The sequence below is a fragment of the Oryctolagus cuniculus genome, chromosome 17 (genome assembly GCF_051225735.1).
Source record: "Oryctolagus cuniculus isolate XC-2025 breed Fujian yellow rabbit chromosome 17, ASM5122573v1, whole genome shotgun sequence".
Lineage (NCBI taxonomy): Eukaryota > Metazoa > Chordata > Mammalia > Lagomorpha > Leporidae > Oryctolagus > Oryctolagus cuniculus.
The window spans coordinates 15911769-15934392 of NC_142883.1; the positions used below are offsets into that span (position 1 = coordinate 15911769).

Consider the following 22624-nt stretch of genomic DNA (forward strand, 5'->3'; position numbering starts at 1 on the left):
GGTCTGAGGAGTGTAATCAAAATATTAAGAGCTGAGAGGAGCTGCAGAACTCCCATCTGGGTTATACCCACAGCCTAATGGGAATGTCCAAATATACATACTAAAGGCACATACAGGGATATAAACAAACAGCTGGATTAGAATAAACACATTTATAATACATCCTCACAAGAAAAACAAAAGGGACATCCATTAGGCATAGTTTACCACCTAGGTTATTTATTACGTATCCAAATGATAAGTCACCTCAATCAGAGGTAACAGACAATGGCTATTTTCTGACTCTACCTCTGCAGTATGGAATTATAAAGCATGCTGTTCTTAGCATTGGCTTTGGCCACTGGGGTGGTTGGATATAGAGTCTGAGATATTTCAATTTTCAGTTCTTGAACTCTTCAGAAAGGCTCTCAGAAAGACTGTACAAGTGTATAAACTATTTCATGTAAGTCTCTACATCTATTATCAAAATTAAAACATGTCCTAGATCTAATAGAGATAAGCAAAAATGCAAGTTTGCAACAGCCCAGCAGAATTCATTAGGTCCTAGCCCTAAGGCCAACAATTTCTGTTTATACATAAAGCTTTTACTATTAAGTCTATATTTTCCTTAGACCACTACTTTCCAGACTGCATTTTGTAACACTCAATGACTGACTCAAAGAGACAAATCCATGTGGAGGCACCTCGTCCACGTGCCGCCCAAACAGCAGCCCAGCCACTGCAAGGCTTTCTCCTCACCTTCCTTCCATAGAGACACTGGTAGAAGATCACACCCACTGACCAGACGTCAACTTTATTTGAGATCTTTGGTGGTTCTTTCCCAACCACAAAACACTCTGGTGGTAAATACCTGGGCCAAAAGAGAAACAGAACTTCTTAAAAAATACTGATATCAACTTAAGTCATATACAAAGAGGCAGAGATCTTGTTGAAAACAGAAATACCTAAATTTGAACAGTCAACTTAGACCTCCATGGAGAGTCAATGAAAAGATGGTGTCACGTGGAGAGGTGGTAATTCACTCCTGAATACACGAAGGGGGCTGAGCATCATCCCCAGCCCTGCCTGACTCACCCCCAGCCTCCCTGCCCAGGGCTGTGCCTAATGAAAGTGCTATTCAATACATTCTCTGTAAGGGGTGGGGGGCACTAAAAAAGGGTATTCCCTTCCACAACAGCTTTATCAAACATTATGACATGCCTGGGTTTAAAAAGTAACATAATTAAAAAACATCTATCTATCTGACTAGATGTGAATTTTCTTTCATTCCTTTACATTGCCCAAAAGACATATCATTAAAATAATAACATGAAATATTATAAACTATTCATTATAAAATGAAATATATAGAATTCACCGAGAAAAAAAAAGGCAAAAAAGTAAAAATTAAGGAAAAAGAAAAGAATTTATAAAAAGAGTAGCTCTTTCAAGCATCACTAAAATTCCCATGGACCCTAGTTTTTACAGCTCTTGATACTTTTTTTTAATGGAAATTGATTTATTTGAAAAGCAGCATTATGGGGGTGAAGGGGAGATCTCCCATTGCGTTGGTTCACTCTCCAAATTCCCCAAATGGCTGCAACAGCTGGGGCTGGGCCTGGTGGAAGCCAGGAACCTGGAACTCCATCCATTTCCCACATGGGTGGCAGGGGCCCAAGCACGTGTGCCATCTTCCATTGCTTTCCCAGCCACATTAGCAGGGAGCTGGATTGGAAACGGGAGCTTTCCCAGCCACATTAGCAGGGAGCTGGATTGGAAACGGGAGCTTTCCCAGCCACATTAGCAGGGAGCTGGATTGGAAACGGAGCAGCCAGGACTCAGACCAGCACTCATGTGGGATGCTGGTGTCAGATGGCAAACTTAACCGACTGAACCATGACATCAGGTTGAGTTCTGATACTTCGATTTATGTAACTTAAACATAATCTTGGATAAGCAACAAGCATAACCTTGATTCTAAAACAACCATTTTAATGTATTTATGACATTTTTGTGGAGGTGGTGGAGGAAGATTAGGGGTCACTGAACTCACCCAAATGCAGAGTACTATTTTAGTACAATTTTTAGAATATGAAAGACATTGATGTCAACTTGATAGTGCAAGTCAGGCAGATCAATTTCTAAGTCTTAGTTTCTCCATTTGCAAATAAAAAAAGTAAACTATTTCCCTGTCCAAATAATACTAAAAAATAATAAGCATTCTAATTTCACGTTAAGGACTCTGGGAAAGAAAAGGACAGTTCTAGTACACTAAATTGTGTTAAAAAAAAGTTGCACATGCTATCACAATAAATGGCCTCATATGGAACAGTGATTCTCAAGGCATAGTTTATGGCTCGTTTAATTCTGAACAACCAAACACTGCAAACAGTCAATTCAGAATGTTACATCTTCCTACTCTATTTGTGTCTCTCTAGGTCATAAGTGAATGACACAGAGGGTGGTGATTATGACAATGTTTTTACCAAAATGGAGATCTTCAAACCACCATAGAAATCCATAAAACTTGATTTTCTCAGATGTCCCCCTCTATCTTATTTTTCATTACGAAAAAAAAATTCAAATATAATCTAAAGTAGAACAGAGTCGATGAACCACAGAAATATCATCCAGCTTCAGTAACTATCAACATGTGTCCAATCTTTATTCATATATACCCTTCTCCACCTTCCCCAACAGATAACTTTGAAATAAAACTTCATAATTTGGGGCCGGCACTGTGGTGTAGTGGGTAAAACTGCCTGCAGTGTGGCATCCCATATGGGCTTTGGTTCATGTCTCGGCTACTCCACTTCTGATCCAGCTCTCTGCTATGGCCTGGGAAAGCAGCAGAGGATGGGCCAAGTCCTTGGGCCCCTGCACCCACATGGGAGACCCGTTAGAAACTTCTGGCTTCAGATGGGCCCAGCTCCAACTGTTGCGGCCAATTAAAGAGTGAACCAGTGCATGGAAGACACCTCTCTCTCTCTCTCTGCCTTTCTCTTTGTGTAACTCTTTCAAATAAATAAATAAATCTTTTAAAAAAGCTTCATAATTTTTATTTAAATTCCAATTGCTGAATTTTTACAGCTAAGCAAATATAGCACTAAACAGCAGTGAGATAACTATTTTAAACGTGAAAAAAACTGCATCTAAAAAAGAAGGAGCAAACACAAAGCTCAAATCCAAGTCCCAGCTAACTTATGTAGCAGAGTTCTAGACCTGTTTCCAGAGTTCCCAACAGCAGCTATTTTTTGCCTCATTTAGTGACAGGAACACTAACCCACAAGAACCACCACAGTGAACAAACACTGTAAAATGTAGCTTCTATTTTAAGCCTAGGATTTCAAAGTTTTAATTTAGGGACTGACTTTTTACTATAGGTGCCATCTCTATAACATGGAGGGACAGCAGGCAGAGTGTGGCACACATGGTGTTAGGGTGGAACATGGCTGACCCTGTGTAATGTGAATGGCACCCCCTCTTCCTTTTCTACTTCCTTGGCAACCCTCTCATTCTCAGTCAATCCTCTTGCTAAGGCCTATGGCCCTGTGGCCACAAAGATAAGTGGTTTGACCACTTCACTCCAGGATACAACAGCATGTGCTATGGAATCTTAGTCCTATACAGCCTTCTCCAAGTTCAGAAACACATAAGACAATTTGTGACTTGGAGTAACCAACTTGGCTTGGAAGAGAAAAGGAAACTTTGGTAACAACACTGTACAATCACAGAGCTAACCACCCAAGCTGCAGTATCTTTTATGGTTCTCATTGCCGTAAGTAACAGGAGAAATAGGAGAGGTCATAGAGCTGGCAGGCAGAGCCAGCTGGGGTAGAGCTGCTGGGAGAAAGGGTGACAACACATGGGAAGACATGTACCTCAAAACTTTTTATTTTTGTAAGATTTATTTTATTTATCTGAAAGGCATAGCGACAGAGAAAAAGATCTTCCATCCACTGGTTTCACTCTCCCAAATGGCTGTAATGGTGGGGGCTGGGCCAGGCCAAAACCAGGAGTCAGGAACTCCTTCCAAGTCTCCCACATGGGTGCCAAGGTCCCAAATACTTGAAGCATCTTACTCTGCTTTCTTAGGTGCATCATCAGGAAGCTGGATCGGAAGTGGAGAAGCCGGGACTTGAACCAGCGTTCCTAATATGGGATGTTGGTGCTGCAGGCAGCAGCTTAATCCTCTGTGCCATGCTGAACCCAGAACTTTTTAGAACATGGCTAACAGACATGGACAAACTTCACGTTTTTCTGTATAGATTTCATGTGATGCCATGGCTATTTTTCATCCTGGTCTTCACAGCTCCTTAATTCTTGATAGTCCATCATCCTCAGGCAACTCTAGAAACAAATCCTTCCTCTCATTAATCCATGAAAAAAAGAAACCTACATTTGCTCTGAAAAGAATCTGGGGCCATCCTTCATGCCCACAACATGGGCAACCTTGCTCTCTGTTCACTCCTCAGGCCAGTCCTGTGGAAGGGACACACTTCTCAAAACACCTGGTTAAATACAAGCTCTCTTTCCAGAAAGAGAGAGAAATCACAAAACCAGGACGAACTAATGTAAACACAGAAACAGCTGAACAGGGGGAAGCGATCTGAGGAAGGAAAGTCTGGGGGCCCTTTTTGCCTTACAGACAGCACAGAAATCCCTTGTTAGTTACTACGGCTTCAGCAGAGGAAAGCCGTATTTTACCGGCCATCCCAGCAGACCCCCTGGGTACGTACCAGTAAGTACCAGCACCTTGTGATGTCAGCTCCATGCCATCCACCGAATTGTAGCTATCATCATCCATGATCTTGGAAAGACCAAAATCTGTTATTTTTATCTCTCCACATGCTGTACCATTTACTAAAAGAATATTACCTAAAAAGATAAAAAGCTTCATGAATAAACAGAAGCTTCCTGGTTAAGAGAAAAACTCAAAATAGTAACAGAAGAGATGAACTGAACTCAAACTCCTGCATGCAAACATCTGCATCTTTGGGATACAATAATCTGACTCTAGATGCTGAGGGAGGGTACTCTGCGTCTGCTGGAAACGTTTCCTCTCCTAGAACCACCTGCTGAATGTGCCAAAACCACCATGATGAGCATTGGAAGTAAAAATAAGTCACCAAATAAAAATTATTTGAATAAGTGGTCAAAAGTGATGGGAAATTTTCATCTAAACTTTCTGTGAAGAAAGTTATTTAGAACAGTAATTTCTGAAGGAAAAAAAAAATCAAACCACCCAAAGGTATCCAAGCTGGTGTCACAGCGCCACCTACAGCTCCTACAGCAGAAAAGTGTGCTGGATTCAGTGATGGAAAACCCAATCACAGCAATCATCTTCTAGCACATCGCTCCTAGTCCTCTGCATTGTATTAGAACACTGAACACTGGCGACAGTTCATATGTAGCTAACAAAGGAGTGAAGCACACAACCGCTTTGCAACTCCAGGAGGAAAGCAGGAACCATTTCCTAAAGCCCAAGCCGAGCGGGTTAGTTTGTACACAGTGTGCTTGCAGGCTTCTAAACATCAGCTGAAAAAAGGAGGTACGAAGTCTAACTGGCCCGTGCTGTTTTCTGCTATCAAAGTTAGATGACAACCTTGCAAAAAGAGAAGTCATTAATTTTGGGGCACTCATCAAAGAGACATGTATGGAAGATCTGCTCTTCAGTCTGAGTAATGCGATCAAGCAAAACTGCACTTGCCAGAAAGTTCTTTCTTCATGGGACTGACACCAGGAGCTGCGCCAGCTGCACACACACAGAGGCAGTCTCCTAGAGTATCTGATCTGACCCACCCTCCCGAGCCCAGTGCGGCGTCCTTTGCCCACACCTACCAGGAAAGCTGAAGGCAGATGTTATTAGGGTTTCTCTACTGCTGCCAAATACTCTACATCACGTATAAAGCCACAGAAAAGCCACCAGCGTCGTCTCCTAGAGTTAGACTTACCTGGCTTGAGGTCATAGTGTATGATGGGAGGTTTTATTTCATTTAAGTATTTTAAAGCATTCACAATCTGCATGATGATGGACCGGGCCTCCTTCTCCGACATTAACTTGTGCTGTTTCAGGTAGAAGTCCAGATCATTTCCCTCACAGTACTCTAATACTGTACAAAACCTAAAGACACACAAACCAGCACGTGAGCCACAGAGTAAGAACAAGCAGATTACGACTCGCTAAACCAGTGCCAGTAAACCTGGACATTCACAAAAACTGTACGTCAGCTCAAGCTCTTTATGGAAGGTCTCCTTTACAAACTGACATCATATATCCATTTCTAAACAATCATATTGTGATCAAGTCCACAATTCTCACTGTAAATGCTATATAATCCTGGGTGTTAACAGTGAGGGAGAAACCAGGTTTTGCCTAGGTCTCAAGATTGGGCTCTATACTATGTCTCCTGGCAGTCTGGCACAACACTGCACTATAGTTTCTCTTTGCTAAACACACAGGTATAAAACAGCTCCTAAACATGCAACAACATATTATTAACCAGCACAGGTTCTTTTTACTTCACTTACCAGAATACATCATACAGATCCAAATTTAAAACTACCTACCAAATGGGTCATGTGTCTATCTTCCAAGGCATTATAAACTGATATAAGGCATCCTAAACTGCTGGAATATCCCTAAGAGGTGAATAATTTTTGAGCTACTGACCCTACCAGCTAGGTTGGGAAATAAAAACCACTACAGGGTATAGTGCTGTGGCACAGTAGATTAATCCTCCACCTGCAGCGCCGGCATCCCCAGCTGCTCTTCTTCCGATCCAGCTCTCTGCTGTGGCCTGGGAAAGCAGTAGAAGATGGTCCAGGTCCTTGGGCCCCTGCACTCACGTGGGAGACCCAGAAGAGGCTCTTGGCTCCTGGCTTCAGATAGGCCTAGCTCCAGCTATTGTGGCCATTTGGGGAGTGAACTAGAAGATGGAAGACTTCTTTTTCTTGTCTGCCTCTGCCTCTCTAAAACTCTGACTTTCAAATAAATAAATCTTAAAAAAAAAAAAACACTTGAGTATTTAAAACAGAGATTTTAATTTAGGGAACTGATCACACAGGTGAAGGAAGAGCTAAGAAGAAAAACTGGCCAGTGAGGCACCCCTGAGGTCATCACCAGCAGGAAGCATCAGCACCCTAAGGCCAGAGAGCTGAGATGGTGCAGCCAGAACACAGGGTCATCAGGGAGGGTGCGGAGAGGGTGGAGAAACATCTTCTCCATCTTCGCCTCCTCACTGGCTGGGACCAGCTGGCCACCAACTCAAACATTAGCCTGAAAAGCCTAGCCTACAGGGGTCCACCTACCGAAGACGCAGAGCAGGGAAGATAAGGAACAGAACTGAGGTGAAGAGGCTCAGGGCCAGCACCGAGTCTGTGCAACCTGAGGCCTTCCAAAAGCACAGCTGCTGAACGTGGGCACATATTCTTGAGGAATCCCAAAACTGAACGACAGCTCATGCTTCCAAAACCAGGGCAAGGAAGGCCGGTGCCCTATTCAAGAATAAACCTCTGGAATCAACAGATTCTATGATCCAAGATGCTAAAATCTGGGACAGACTCTCATGCTCAGGGAACTGATTCTTTAATCCAAATGCAAGCTGGAAATAAAATGTTACTTTTAGTACCCAACCATTCTCAGAATTTTCTACACTAATGGTTGACTTGTTCTGGGTGAAAAGTTATCATACATACAATAGGAAGATCAAAGTAAACAACTCAAGAATACAGAATCAACTCAATGATTTGTATTAGATAAAATTGTATACATAATTCCAAGTGATAATCCAAATTTTTAAACTAGTTTTTGTATTTATATCTCAGGGGGGAGTCTACCTAATATTTAAGGAATTTGCTCAAATCAAAGCAAGTGGCATCATACTACAGAGACCTGCCCTTAACCAGATTATTTTTCTGAATCCTGGTCTGTGGCAATACAAACGGCTGTACTTGGTGTGAGGGCCACCTTAATGACAAGGAAATACCCTGAATGGCTGCAAGAGGAAACAGGTTGGCGGTCTGTCTGCATAGCTACCTCTGAGGTAGCTACTGATCAATACTAGAATCAAGAACAAGGGTAGGTTCTCCTGACTCAGTCCAGACGCCTATAGAGGAACAGTTCCAAGTGCCGAAATACTTCTCAGATCTTGTATAAACCCGGAGGCTCTCGGGATAAGGTATATCAGTTAACAACACATAGTAATGCCCAAGACTGTCAAAGATCTCAGACAAGTCATTTAACTTCTCTGGTCCTTGAAATCCAATGAGAAGCTAGACTCTTGAGTTCCATCCCAACTGTAGCATCTTACGAACCTATCTGTCAGTGTGCAGCACTGGGCTCTGCCTTCATCTGTGCCACGTTCATTCAGGGTGAAGTCACATTGCTGGTTTTGTTGAAAAGGCCCGTCGGAGCCCATCAGTCTCACAGGTCGGGCAGAGACCCCCTTGAACAGTCTATGCGGTGGGCACATCAGAGGCATGCTAGCAACAATTTGTGCCGGTTCTGAAGAGCTGACTTACATTTTCAGAAGTGTTTTTGAGCTTGTTATTTGGCCATAAAAAGAAGCGATGCATTGATACGTGCTAGCCACAGATGAATCTTGGAAATGCTATGCTAAGTGAAAGACTCCAGTCACAAAAGGAGCACAAACAAATGCTGATGTTTCTGTGACAATCAAGAAAAGGAATTCTATAGAGACAGTTGTTGCTTAGGGCTGAGGAAGAGGCACAATGGTGGTAAAAAGAGGGATGGCACACAGTAAAAGGTATGGGGTTTTCCTGAAGTGGTAAATATTACAAATTTGGCTTTATTGGTGGTTGCATAAATCTGTGAATATCCTAAAAACTGTTGAATTGTATATTTTAAATGTAGGAGTCATATGGTATATGAGTTAAATTCAACTAAGCTTTTTTTTTTAAGTTGTTAGCTCAAAATTGGACATGGCAGGAATATTTATGCCATGAAAAATGAAAAATACTTTTCTTCTCTCCAAGCTGGTTGTTAAGTGTTTACCAGACACAAGGGTGCATGACTTTTGGCCTAGAGATATCTTGCCAACCCAATTCTGAATTTATGTATGATCATTTCCTTATAAATTAACATATTTGGTTCTCTCAGAGAATACTCCCTGAATCCAGATTTAACTTCTATTTTATGACTAGTCAACATGACAAGAAAATAACACTATCTGTGAAGTAAAATGGCAGAGCACTTACGAGTCAGTGTCCAGTGAAAAGTAATCATACAGCTTAACTATCCTGGGATGATCCAGTTCTTTGTGAATCCGGTATTCCCTACACGCATGCCTGTAAACAAAGCAGGGAATTAACAAGAAGGTATTCTGGTCTTTCTCGGAGAACTCTTCAACGATATTCCTAAATATTCTTTCATCTCTCCACCATTTCCACATGTTCATTCTATTTGTATCAATCTGATCCCCTCATCTGATATTATTCATCCTATTTTCTCTATAGGAGATGCTCAAATATTTGTCAAATGAATGTATGTCAATCTTTTGCACCTTTCAAGTTCATGCTATGGCATTCATATCTCTTTCATATTTACACTCAAATATCAGATTTTAAAATTTACAAGAGAACTTTCGCCCTCTCTCTCTTCAGAAGCTGATACTTCATATCTCTACATGTTTTCATTCTGGGGTACAGCAAAGGGGTCACTTTTAGCTTGTAAACCATTTGTGTTAAGAGATTACCTGTTATCTGTCAATTAGCATTGCTTTAATTTTTCTTTTTAAATATTATTCTTCACAAGGAACATTTAAGTTGCCATCAGCCTTATTTTGTTCTAAGAAAACATGAAGTTGGGGCCAGCGCTGTGGCGTAATGAGTCAAGCTGCAGCCTGCAATGCCAGCATCCCATGTGGGCAATGGTTTGAGCCCGACTGCTCCATTTCTGATCCAGCTCTCTGCTATGGCCTGGGAAAGCAGTGGAAGATGGCCCAAGTCGTTGGGCCCCTGCACCCACATGGGAGACCTGGAAGAAGCTCCTGGCTCCTGGCTTTGGATCAGCGCAGCTCTGGCCGCTGTGGCCATTTGGTGAGTGAACCAACGAATGGAAGACATTTCTCTCTGTCTCTACCTCTCTTGGTAACTCTGTCTTTCAAATAAATAAAATAAATCTTTGAAAAAAAAAAAAGGCAAAAGTCAGAAAAGAGGAACTTTTCACAGCATAGTAAAATAAAATAAAAAAAAAAAGTGGGGGCCAGGGTATTTACTGAAACTGGTATATTCCAATATATCAAAAATACACAGAAAGTACTCAACTGAAGAAAAGCTGAAGTAAAAATTGGGCAAAGAGAAGGGACTAGGAATCTAAAAGAAATTAAGGTTTTTCCCTCAATGGAAACTTTGGTCTTATTTTTCAGGCTGCCACTTTTGCTTTTTCTGATTCTTTATCACGGACTTGCCGGCTTTGAGACAGATGGTGTCGGAGCACACATTCTCTCCTTGTGGGGGGCTTGGTGACTCCAGCTCCCTGAGCTGCACTTCCCCCCTCACTGGAATGCAAGGACAGAAATGCATCCTCTGCAAACACTGAGAAAATTTAGCTGTGGCCCAAGCCCAAGCCCATGCCATCAAAGTAGACTGACACTTTGTAATGTATCAGGATCCAATGTAGTATCACATTTGGTAAGATAATTGTGACTGCTGTCTACAGAACAAGTTTAAAAACCTGTGGACTAAACAGATCACTGTTTAAGTAATTTCTTTCTTTTACATATTTTTACTATAATTTTCTACTCATTTTTTTCAACATCTTCATTTTATGCATTTCAAAGTAGAGACTAACTTCTCTGCCATCTTACAGAAAACAGGAAACTAAAGGAGACAACAATTAAGAAACAAAGGAAGTGTCATTCAAAGTCCTCGCCAACTCAGGAAATCTGCCAAGTGTCACCAGTGCGTCCCGTGCTCAGATCTGCTTCTCTTACTTCCTTAGCAAGGCAGTAGCTGAGTCCTGCCCCTCACATGCTCAACTTCCAATTTAGCATCCGAGGGATTCACGCACTATCAAAACATACTTTAATAAGGAGGTAGTAAAACTTAGCCTCTAAAGTTTCTTTTTCCTAAGTAGATATATATTTAGGGGTCAGTGCCGTGGCTCACTTGGTTAATCCCCCGCCTATGGCGCCCGCATCCCATATGGGCGCCTGGTTTTAGTCCAGGTTGCTCCTCTTCCAGTCCAGCTCTATGCTAATGGCCAGGGAAAACAGTGGAGGATGGCCCAAGTGCTTGGGCCCCTGCATCTACATGGGAGACCAAGAAGAGGCACCTGGCTTCTGGCTTCGGCTCGGCGGAGCTCCGGCCATAGTGGCCATTTGGGGAGTGAACCAACGGAAGGAAGACCTTTCTCTCTGTCTCTCTCTCTCACTAACTCTATCTGTCAAATATTAAAAAAAATAAAAAAGTGGATTTATTTAGATTTATAAAAATGTTGCTTTTATCTTAGAAATAAAAGAGTATTGTATAAGAACATATCCATTCATATATAAATTATATGTAGACAGAAATTATGTAGATAACTTTACATGAAATTTTTCCTACTACAGAATTTTTTTTTTTTTTTTTTTTTGACAGGCAGAGTTAGACAGTGAGAGAGAGAGAGACAGAGAGAAAGGTCTTCCTTCCGTTGGTTCACCCCCCAAATGGCTGCCACGGCCAGCGTGCTGCACTGATCAGAAGCCAGAAGCCAGAAGCCAGAAGCCAGAAGCCAGGTGCTTCCTCCTGGTCTCCCATGCGGGTACAGGGTCCAAGCACTTGGGCCATCCTCCACTGCCTTCCCGGGCCACAGCAGAGAGTTGAACTGGAAGAAGAGCAACTGGGACAGAATCTGGTGCCCCAACCGGGACTAGAACCCAGGGTGCCGGCGCCGCAGGCGGAGGATTAGCCTGGTGAGCCGCGGCGTCGGCCCTTACTACAGAATTTTTAAGATGCTATTTTAGGGATTTAAATCTAGCAATACTTATAAAGCGTTTCATATGAAAATTAATACAATTGGTTTACTTTCTATTTTGAGGGGGAAGGAAGAAAGACGATCCAGAACAGAGCTCAAAACTCAACAAAACAAGACCCTTTCTTTGAGTTTTTCCTCCTTTTTATTTTTTAAACTAAAACGGGACTAGGAATTATCTCCATGAATGGAAAAGCAACTAAAGATCTTACTATGCGGAGTAACCTTACAATGTTAGCACAGCACTGAAGTGTACCACTTTTTAGTTTAATACTGAATTTTAAAGCACTCTTCAAAATCTGTTCTGTACTTGACATAAACCTCCTCCAAGTTCAAAAGAGTAAAATGACATTTTGCCAATTCACCATTATCTGTAGGCTGAAATTCTCAGTATGGTTTCATGTCACTTAGAAAGCAAAGATCTTTCAAAGAAAGGGGGAATATGGAAGAGTCTTCTTCCAAGGAAGAATGCGATCACGAGAACTTTGCACGCAGCCCAGAGTGTCTCTCAAGCAGAAGCGGCCCTGCCGAGGCTCTGACCCCTGCAAGAAAGGCTGCGCTGGAGCTGCAGCTGGACAGCAAGCACTCTGCCCAGGGGACCCCTCCCTTTGCTTGTTCTCTGCATCTGGTAGAGAAATGTGAGAGACTCCCAATTCATACCACTGGGGACTCAAATTGCCTGCCAAGTGTGTTAAGGAGGGACATGAACCTGGTTCCAACCCCTTATCATTTCACAAGGCTGCATGAACAGAATGCCTATCTATAGTTTTCAACATTAGGATTCTCTTTAAGGTCAGCCTATAAAGCCGGATGCTGAAACTAGGGAAAGTACGGAAAATTCTCAGCACAGGAACTCTGTTCTCAAGGTTAACCAGGGCTGATCCCTAGTGGAAGTAACTGTTTTCAAGTGGTCAAGGCACGGGTAAGATGTAGAACATGCCCAGAGATAACTGAAGGCATTTTAAAAAGCGCTGGTCCAATACCCCTAAGCACTCTTAGAGGCTCAACACAAAAGACACTCTTCTTCCTTGTAACTGGTTGGAATAGCATGTGGTTTCCTTCTCTGACGTGCTCCTGTCATTCATGCTGCAGGCTGCTCATCCCTGCGTGTCAAGTGCCTGGAACGCAGCTGCCTGCCTGTCACACACGCAGGGGGGTGGGGTGGAAACCACACAGCACTCCTTTCCCTACCCAGGCCTATTTCTCTTAACACCCCCCCAGAACTTTTCCTCCAGCACTGAGCGCCACCGCCAACCTGTCCACAGAGGAGAAGTTCTCGGGTCCCTGATGAACAACAGGTATAATGCAAGAATGGCTTTTGTCTAGGTCTCAAGAACTGGCTGATGACACAGAGACATCTGGTTTTCCTCTGGAGATTTAGAGGCCACTAAAAGGCTATGTCAAAGTCTTCTATCCTCCACTCCCCTCCAAAGTATTATTTACAAGAAAACAAGACTGCTTTTCTAAGACCGGTGAGTCTGTTTCTATCAAAAGGCGCTTTATCTCCTCCTTTGAGGAACAGGGTCTGTCTCAGTCAATGCTAGTACCTACAAAAAGGAAACAAAACTAAGCCCAGGGGGGAATGGCAAATTAAGTCTATGTGGCTTCCAAAGCAAATGAGCCACCAATGTGCCAGTGCACTGAGGCTTGGGTAACATAGGTGAAACCTGACATTGGCTGAACAAAGAAATCCCCAGCTATACATGTACTGGCTATTCATGCTAAAGACACCACCCTCCTAACCCCTCACCTTCAGGACAGAGGAGGGCTGCCACTAGCAGCACACTTAAGGGAGAGGCAAAGAAAGAAGAACCCTGAAATGAGAACTGGAGATAGGAAACTGTGAGGAACGCCGAGGGGTCAACTCCTCACCTAGGCACGCCCTGTCTCCTGCAGAAGGAAATGACTGCAACAGCAAAGAACCCACCCCCAGCCCCCCAGAGTCCCCAGACCACTAAAGGACACCTTTACATTGTCCCTATTTTTTAAATACAGTGGAAGAGGTTAAGAGCATGGGCTCTGGAATTGGGATTTAAATACCAGCTCTTTCATTTCCTGTTACTGAAACTCTGTAAGTTAAGAGTTTCCTCATAAGTAAGACACACAATGAAGATATTCACTCTTTTAGGCCAGTTATGAGGATTAAATGAAACAAAATGCAACAATACTGAATACAAAGATCTTAGCATAACACTTAAACACCAGCTATTAGTATTAAATTTTGAAAAAAATCACGCTTACTTGTGGTAATTCTCCTTTTTCTCATCTCTCCAGTTTTTATTTAACTGGTGAATTTTCACAGCTACATATCTTTGCTCTGTTAGATCAAATGCCTATAAAGGAAAAGAATAAGTCATATTCTGGACAAATGCTAACAGGAATTATAGGCAACTAACTTAAAGCTTCTATTTACAGATCAACACAATCAACACACAAAATACATTATTAAATAAAAACACCAGCAAATGATAGCACATCACATACTTGTTTCAGTGTTGCACCATCTTCTTGAAACTTGTGATTAGATAATTTAGATGTCTCCAGACGCACTGGCACCAAGGGGTTTAGAACATAAAACCAAGCACACACCACAAACAGAAAGACAGCCCATGTCTTAACAGCCGCTTCCCAGCAATTCTTTCTGCACGTTGTCTATCTCATTTGGGACCGCTCTCCCTTGGGTTTTCCCTCACCACCTCAGCTGACACTGGTACTTCACATGCTTCAACAACAACTGTTGCCACTTTTGAGATCCTGGAGACCCACAAGGCCTATCCCCAGGAGAAAACAACCCCTCAGGATATACCTCCTTGGTATGATGATTTAGAAAATAAACTGTAATTTGGTATGTTATGTTTATGAAATAAAAACAGAAACAAAAGAGGAAAAACAATCAGCCTTGTCTTCAGTTCTACCCCTACCAGCTGGTAAATGAAAAGCAGTTTTAATGCCAACCGTGGTTGAAGTTAGTCAGACCCAGTCACCTCGCCAGCACTGCTCAAAGGAACAGGCCTTCCCCAGCAGAGACATCACTGCTGGAGAATCGCACTTCAGCCAGGCAGTCTAGGTCCTGGGTGATGAGGGGAACACAGAGGAAGCTGGGTATAAATCACAGTATAATAATATTTTAACACAATAAGAGAGTCCCTCATATAAAAAGATTTATTGACAAACCCTCAGAATGAAGGCTTTCTTAGCTTTTCAAAATCAGATAAGAAGCTTACTGCTTCAGTTTTAACACTCTTCCCACGCATTTGCCAGTTTCCAGGTATGCACGAATAGATAAGAATGACAGGTTCAGGATACACTGTCCAGAAACAGTGATGGTCACTGATCTACAGATCTCTTCCAGGGTCAGCTCCTCTAGGACACCATGACATGTCAGAGTCGGCTGCTTCTAAAACAGACCCTTTTCATTTACGCTCTCTTGAAACAAGTATGTTTCAAAATACAAACCCACTCAATTTATATATAATATCTTATTTCACAGAAACAGAAACTTCTGAGCTTTATTTTTCTTACACTCTAAAATCTACCCACATGCAAGTACACCATCAGAGCTTCACTGCAGAAAACCATGTCAAGCCATTAAAACCTCATTTGTAAGAGCTCTAATACTATAGCCAGTGATGTTTCTCTACTACCATACCACGCTTCTGAATCCAAGACACTGGGATTCAGCACTGAGCTAAGGCAGGCTTTGGAGCGTAGAGAATAGTGAAAGAGTAACTACATTAAATGTACACATCATTCTAGGCAGCATCCAGATTTCAGAAACATTAAAATGTTTGAAGAAATATATTAGGAAAAACTCGGATGATGACATCATGGCAAGTCTTTGGGAAATGCTAAAAAGAAATTTTGATCATTTATTTACTACAGATTTATTTATTTACTTATTCAAAAGGTAGAGTGACAGAGAGGAAGGAAGGGGGTGGGAGAGAGAGAGAGAGAGGAAGTGAGATCTTCCATCTCCTGGTTCACTCCCCAAATGGTTGTAACAGCCAGAAATTCCATCTGGTTCTCTCACATGTGGCAGAGCCCCAAGTATGTGGGTCATCTTCTGCAACATTCTCAGGAACGTTGTTAGCAGGTGGCACTCAAATCAGTATTCCAATATAGGATACTGGAGTTGCAAGCAGTAGCTGAACCTGATGCACCACAACGCTGGTCACTTTTAAGGAATTTTTAAAAAGAGCAGTGCTTTCTATTTGAGAAAAGCGATCTTGGAATCATTGTTTACACCGACCATGTTTCTCTAAGACATATTTGCAGTATCAAACTTGCATGATGATGGGCTCATTGTTTCTAAAACACCTGAACTTTCTCTGGAAGGTATCAAATAGGCATAAAGATTATGCCGAGTTCCATCAGCCTATGTGAATTTCCACTTTCACTTGAAGTCTGTCAAAAATATTTAACTGACTTTTACTAGAATCATTTTAAAAGTTAATTTTCCTACAGTGTTAACACCAGAGATTTATTTCAATTCTAGTTAACAGTGTCTTTTGATTGCTTGATGTGGATTTTGGTTGATTTTTAAAAATTGTCACTTTTAGTCCCATCCTGGTCTGGTCATCCTTGCAATATTGTATAATAATCCCAAGCACTTTTTCCTTTATGATAATTGAGCCTGTATGAACAATAATCCTAATAAATATTAATAAATGTGAATACTGTTTCTTAAAAAAAAATCCCTCTGTGTGTCTACATCCCAAAGAATGTAAAGCTGAGAGCTGAAGAGATTTCTGCACAACCAATATTAAGGCAGCACTACTCACAATAGCTAAGACAGCAGAAACCCAGAGGTCCACAGAGGGAGAAATACACAAAATGTAGAATATAGGACAGTACTTCAGAAAATTTGTGGAAAATGAAAATAAAAAATGTTTATTTTGGTGTAAAAAGTTTTTGAAACTCATGTATAATTTCTATATGCATTTTTCACAAACTTCTTAAAGATCCTAACGTGTGGGTTACAAAATTTTTTCTGCATCAAAATAAAATAGTGAGGATTCCAAGAAGGCAAAACAGGGAAAGAATATACTGCTTTAGGGTAAAGGAAAATAGTAGCAAAAAAGTGGAGGAAGTGAATTCTCAGCGGAGAGCTGGAGCGCGATCTGCAATGGAAATTCTACAGAAGCAATAGATGTGCTGGATCAGCACAGAAGGTGTGAGCACAGACACAACACGTGATCCTCACAACTGAGAGCCAGAAGAAGCCCTGGCTTCAAGACCAAGGAGAGCAGAGTGCAGCAGCCCATTAATGTGGCAGCGCAGGCGAGTGCTGAACCTACTGTGGGCTAACCCAGGGCATCGATCACCTCGGAAGAAAGGAGGTGAGGGTGGGATTACACCAACAGAGGTGATCATACCCTCTCCCCTGGTGACAATGGAGAAGATCCACCACATCCACTTGGGTGTCACCCTGGATACTCACCCCACCCTGGAGCATTGACCAGAGCACCCTGGACACACCCAGGACAGCCTCTCAGTATTCACTGAAACAGTAGATATTCCACTAAGCCACAGAGATACAGTTCAAACAGAAGCCATCAAAGGAGAAAACCAACAAGAATTTCCACAAATGCCTAATAATAAATGCATACGTTCATGAAACAAGAATAAGGAAGACAACATGATTCCCCCAAAAAGAACATAATAACACTTTAATATTAGAATGTGATGATGAGGGCCAGTGCTGCGGTGCAGAGGGCTAATGCTCTGGCCTAAAGCACTGGCATCTCAGTTGGGTGCCGATGTGAGACCCAATTGCTCCACTTCCGATCTAGCTCTCTGCTATGGCCTGGGAAAGCAGTGGAGGATGGCACAAGTCCTTGGGCCCCTGCACCCACGTGGGAGACCTAGAAGAAGCTCCTGGCTCTTGGCTTCAGATAGGCACAGCTCTGGCCATTGCGGCCAATTGGGGAGTGAACCATTGGATGGACGACCTCTCTCTCTCTGCCTCTCCTCTCTCTGTGTAACTCTGACTTTCAAATAAATAAATAAATCTTAAAAAAAAAAAAAGAATGTAAAGATGAAGAGATTAATAAAATGCCTGAAAAAATTTCAAAAATTAATCATAGGATTACTCAGAAGCAATGAAACAGCAAATTCACAAGTTAACAAAATCCATATATGACATGGAAGAAAAATTTTCCCATGTGATTGCAATTTTGAAGAAAAATCAAACTGAAATATTAGAAATGAAGAATTCAAATGTCAAATAAAAAACACAGAGGAAAGCCTTAACAACAGACTTGGTGAAGCAGAAGAAAGAATATCTGAGCTGGAAGGCAAATCTTTGCAAATTTCTCAGACCAACAGAAAAACCGAATGAAATTAGAAAAATTAAAAACCATGTTGGAGATTTATGGGATACTATCAAACTATCCAACATATGGTTCTTAGGAGTTCCTAAATGTGTGGAAAGAGAGAATGGATCAGAAGGACAGTTCAGTGACATAATTACAGAAAACTTCCCTAAATTGGAAAAAGAAAACGATGTCCGAGTACATGAGGCACATAGAACTCCTAATAGACATGACCAAGAAAGATCTTTACCACGACACACTAGAGTCAAACTTTCAACAGTAACACATAAAGAAAATATTTTAAAGTGTGCATGAGAGAAACACCAAATTACTTTTGGAGGATCTCCAATTAGACTTAAAGCTGATTTCTTATCAGAAACACTACAGGCTAGGAGAGAAAGTCTTAGAAGAAAAAAACAAGAATATTGAACTCTGAAAAGCTCTTAATTATGAATGAAGGCAAAATAAAGACCTTCCAAAACAAAGAGATATTGAAATAATGTCACCACTTGCCCAGCCTTACAAAACATGCTTAAGGATGTACTATATATAGAGACACAGAAAGATAGTCATCAGTATGAAAGAATGTGAAGGCAGAAAATCTTCCAGTGAAAGTACAAATGAAATCCAAAGAATACAAATATTAACAGGAAAATGGCACAACCAAAAAGTTACTTATCAATAGAAACCCTGAATGTAAATGGCCTAAATTCTCCAGTTAAAAGATATAAACTGGTTGAATGGATTAAAAAACAAAATCCATCTATTTGCTGCTTACAGGAAACATACTTCACCAAAAAAGATACACACAGGCTGAAAGTGAAAGGATGGAAAAAAAGATATTCTACGGTAATAGAAAGCAAAAATGAGCAGTTGTAGCCATCCTAATATCAGACAAAATAGACTTTAACACAAAAACTGTTAAAAGAGACAAAGAAGAGCTCTATGTAATGATTAAGGGATCAGCTCAACAGGAAGATGTGACTGTTGTAAATGCATATGCACTCAATGCCAGGGCACCTGGATATTTAAAACAAATGTTAATGGTCTAAAGGGAGACATAGACTCCAATACCAAAGTAATGGGGGACTTCAACACTCCACTGTCAACAACAGACAGATCAACTAGACAGAAAATCAACAAAGAAACAACAGAGCTCACTGACACTATGGACCAAACTAACCTAACTAATATCTACAGAACCTTTCATCCCACAGTTGCAGAATACATTCTTTTCATCAGTGCATGGAACTTTCTCTAGGACAGACCATATGCTAGGCCATAAAGCAAGTCTCACCAAATTCAAAAAATTGAAATCATACTATGCATCTTTTCTGACCACAATGGAATGAAGCTGGAAATTAACAACTCAAGAATCTCTAGAACATATTCAAATACATGGACACTAAAAAACATGCTCCAGAATGGAAAACAGTGGCTTATAGAAAAAAATGAAAAGGGGAATCAAAAAATTTCTGGAAACATGATGATAACAATACAGCATATGGGATACAGCAAAAGCAGTGCTAAGAGGGAATTTTATAGCAATTGGTGCCTACATCAAGAAATTGGAAAGGCACCAAATAAATGAGTTATCAATGCATGTCAAGGACCTAGAAAATCAACAAAAAAACCAAACCCAAAATTAGTAGGAGGAAAGAATTAAAATCAAAGAAAAAAACAAAATTGAAACCAAACAAATACAAAAGATCAGTGAAATAAAGAGCTGGTTTCTTGAAAAATAAACAAAATTGATACAGCAATAGCCCAACTAACTTAAAAAAAAAAAGGGGGGGGGGAAGACCCAAATTATAAATCAGAGATGAAAAAGGACATGATACAACAGATACCGGGGCCAGCGCCATGCTCTATGCCTGCAGGGCCGGCATCCCATATGGGTGCTGGTTCAATCCTACTCTCTGCTGTGGCCTAGGAAAGCAGTACAAGACGGCCCAAGACCTTGGGCCCCTGTACCCACATGGGAGACCAAGAAGAAGCTCCTGGTTACTGATCGGTGCAGTTTCAGCCATTGCGGCCATTTGGAGATGGAAGACCTTTGTCTCTCCCTCTCAAATAAATAAACAAAATCTTTAAAAATAAAGAAAAGGATGTTGTCTTTAAAAAAAAAATAAAACAGATACCACAGAAATAAAAATCATAATCAGGGATTACTACAAAGAGCTATATGCCAACAAATTGGAAAATCTAGAAGAAATGGATGGATTTCTGGATATACACAATCTACCAAAATTGATTCATGAAGACACAGAAACCTAAACAGACCAATAATCAAGATGGAAACCAAATCAGTAATAAAGAGCTTCCCGCCGGCGCCGTGGCTCAATAGGCTAATCCTCTGCCTTGTGGCGCCGGCACCCGGGGTTCTAGTCCCGGTCGGGGCACCGGATTCTGTCCCGGTTGCTCCTGTTCCAGGCCAGCCCTCTGCTATGGCCCGGGAGTGCAGTGGAGGATGGCCCAAGTGCTTGGGCCCTGCACCCGCATGGGAGACCAGGAGAAGCACCTGGCTCCTGGCTTTGGATCAGCGCGATGCGCTGGCCGCAGCGCGCCGGCTGCAGTGGCCATTGGAGGGTGAACCAATGGCGAAAAGGAGGACCTTTCTCTCTGTCTCTCTCTCACTGTCCACTCTGTCAAAAATTAAAAAAAAAAAAAAATGTTAAAACTATGGACAAAATACTAGAAAATAAAATCAGCAGTGCATTAAAAATCATACTATACTCTAGAAATGGAGAACAACTGTACAGCATTGTGAATGTACTTAATACCATTGAACCGTACACTTAAAAATGGTTAAAAAGGGGGCTGGCACAGTGCCATAGTAGGTTAAGCCACCACCTGCAGTGCTGGTATCCCATATGGGCACCAGTCCCAGTTGCTCCACTTTTGATCCAGCTTCCTGCTAATGAGTTTGAGAAAGCAATGGAAGGTGGCCCAAGTGCTTGAGCCCCTTTTCCCACGCAGTAGACCCAGAGGAAGCTCCTGGCTTCTGGCTCCTGGCTTTGGTCTGGCCCAGCTTGAGCCATTGTGGCCATTTGGGGAGTGAAAGTGAACCAGTCAATGAAGATCTCTCTCTCTCTCTCCTCTCTCTCTCTGTGCCTCTGTCTCTTTCCCTTTCTGTAAACGCCTTTTAAACAAATAAGTAAATCTTTAAAAAAAAATTGGTTAAAGATATATATATATATATTATATATATGTATGTAAATATATATAAATCACAATAGGTAACTGACAAACAGTTGAACTAGTTTTACCTGGAATAAAAACCATTTATTTTACTCGAAAGATTTCTAACAGTGAAGACCGCACTTCTGGAAACGGGGACCTCCCAGAGCTGTGCAGTGAAGAGTATTTACTAAATTGATTCTGCATTTTATAGCCAGCTGCCAGAAACACGTAGAGAAATTAAACCAGGTTATGGCTAAACATGATATGGATCTGTAACTATATTTGAAACTGCCTAAATCTCTCATTCAGTAACACTCAATCTGGAAGCACGATGGTCTGTACTCTGCTGTCCCAAATTGAAGCTCTCTAAGCCAGGATACCCTTTTGAATGCCAATGCTAGCAAACAACCTTAAATGACACTCTTAAAAAATCACTCTCATCCTCTACTATCTCGATGCCCCATCACTTAAGTTTATGGGAAACAGTTTTCCCAAAGACAGAGATTTATTTAAAATTTTAAATTTCAGCCAACAGATGACTCAGCTTTCACTATGCAGGATGCTCTCCAAGTTGATAGTAGGCAACAGTTTAACCCCCAATCTGGGTTCCCAGGTCCTCACACTTACCTTGTAAACTTCACTGAAACCTCCTCTCCCCAAAAGGTGTAACAACAAGTATCTGTCATTTAGCGTTGGGTGATCTTTAAATCTGTGGAAACAGGAAATATGTAACATACACCTTGAAATCAAGGGCTATAGTCTTCCATAGTTATAGAATCCAAAGAACTACACACATGATTCTACCATGATTATAGCTGCTGCTGCTGGTTTAAAAATCAATACCAACACAGGGAATCCTGAGCATGAAGCTCCCTAGCTCAAGGAGGCAGCACCACTACAATGACAGCAATGGCTGTGGAGCCACGAGACACAGGCACTGTCCCAGCACAGCCAGAGTTAGACCCATATCCTTTCTTGTCCTCCCCATTTCCGCCCTGCTATGAAGTGATGGGGGGTTTGGGGAAGGGGATTTGATTAGATAACATTTTCAAACTGCTATTTGGCTCCTCCAAATAATCAAAGAGGCACATGCTCTCACCATTTCAAAACTACACACAATAAAATTCCAAGATATTTTACATTGCCTTAAAAAGGGTCTGACTATTAGCAAGTG

The 22624-nt window shown here is 41.5% G+C and overlaps 1 protein-coding gene across 11 annotated transcripts in view; it reads right to left on the reverse strand.

Moving 5' to 3' along the window:
• TLK2 (tousled like kinase 2) overlaps positions 1 to 22624 on the reverse strand; it is a 133133-nt gene that overhangs the window by 7574 nt on the left and 102935 nt on the right. For all 11 annotated transcript variants that reach the window (XM_070060509.2, XM_008271670.5, XM_008271671.5 and 8 more), the window contains 6 exons: positions 22078 to 22159; positions 14195 to 14286; positions 9199 to 9288; positions 5934 to 6103; positions 4719 to 4857; positions 739 to 850 (listed from right to left, as the gene is read on the reverse strand). In XM_070060509.2, the coding sequence (XP_069916610.2) occupies positions 739 to 850; positions 4719 to 4857; positions 5934 to 6103; positions 9199 to 9288; positions 14195 to 14286; positions 22078 to 22159 (685 nt within the window). The remainder of the gene's footprint in view (positions 1 to 738; positions 851 to 4718; positions 4858 to 5933; positions 6104 to 9198; positions 9289 to 14194; positions 14287 to 22077; positions 22160 to 22624) is intronic.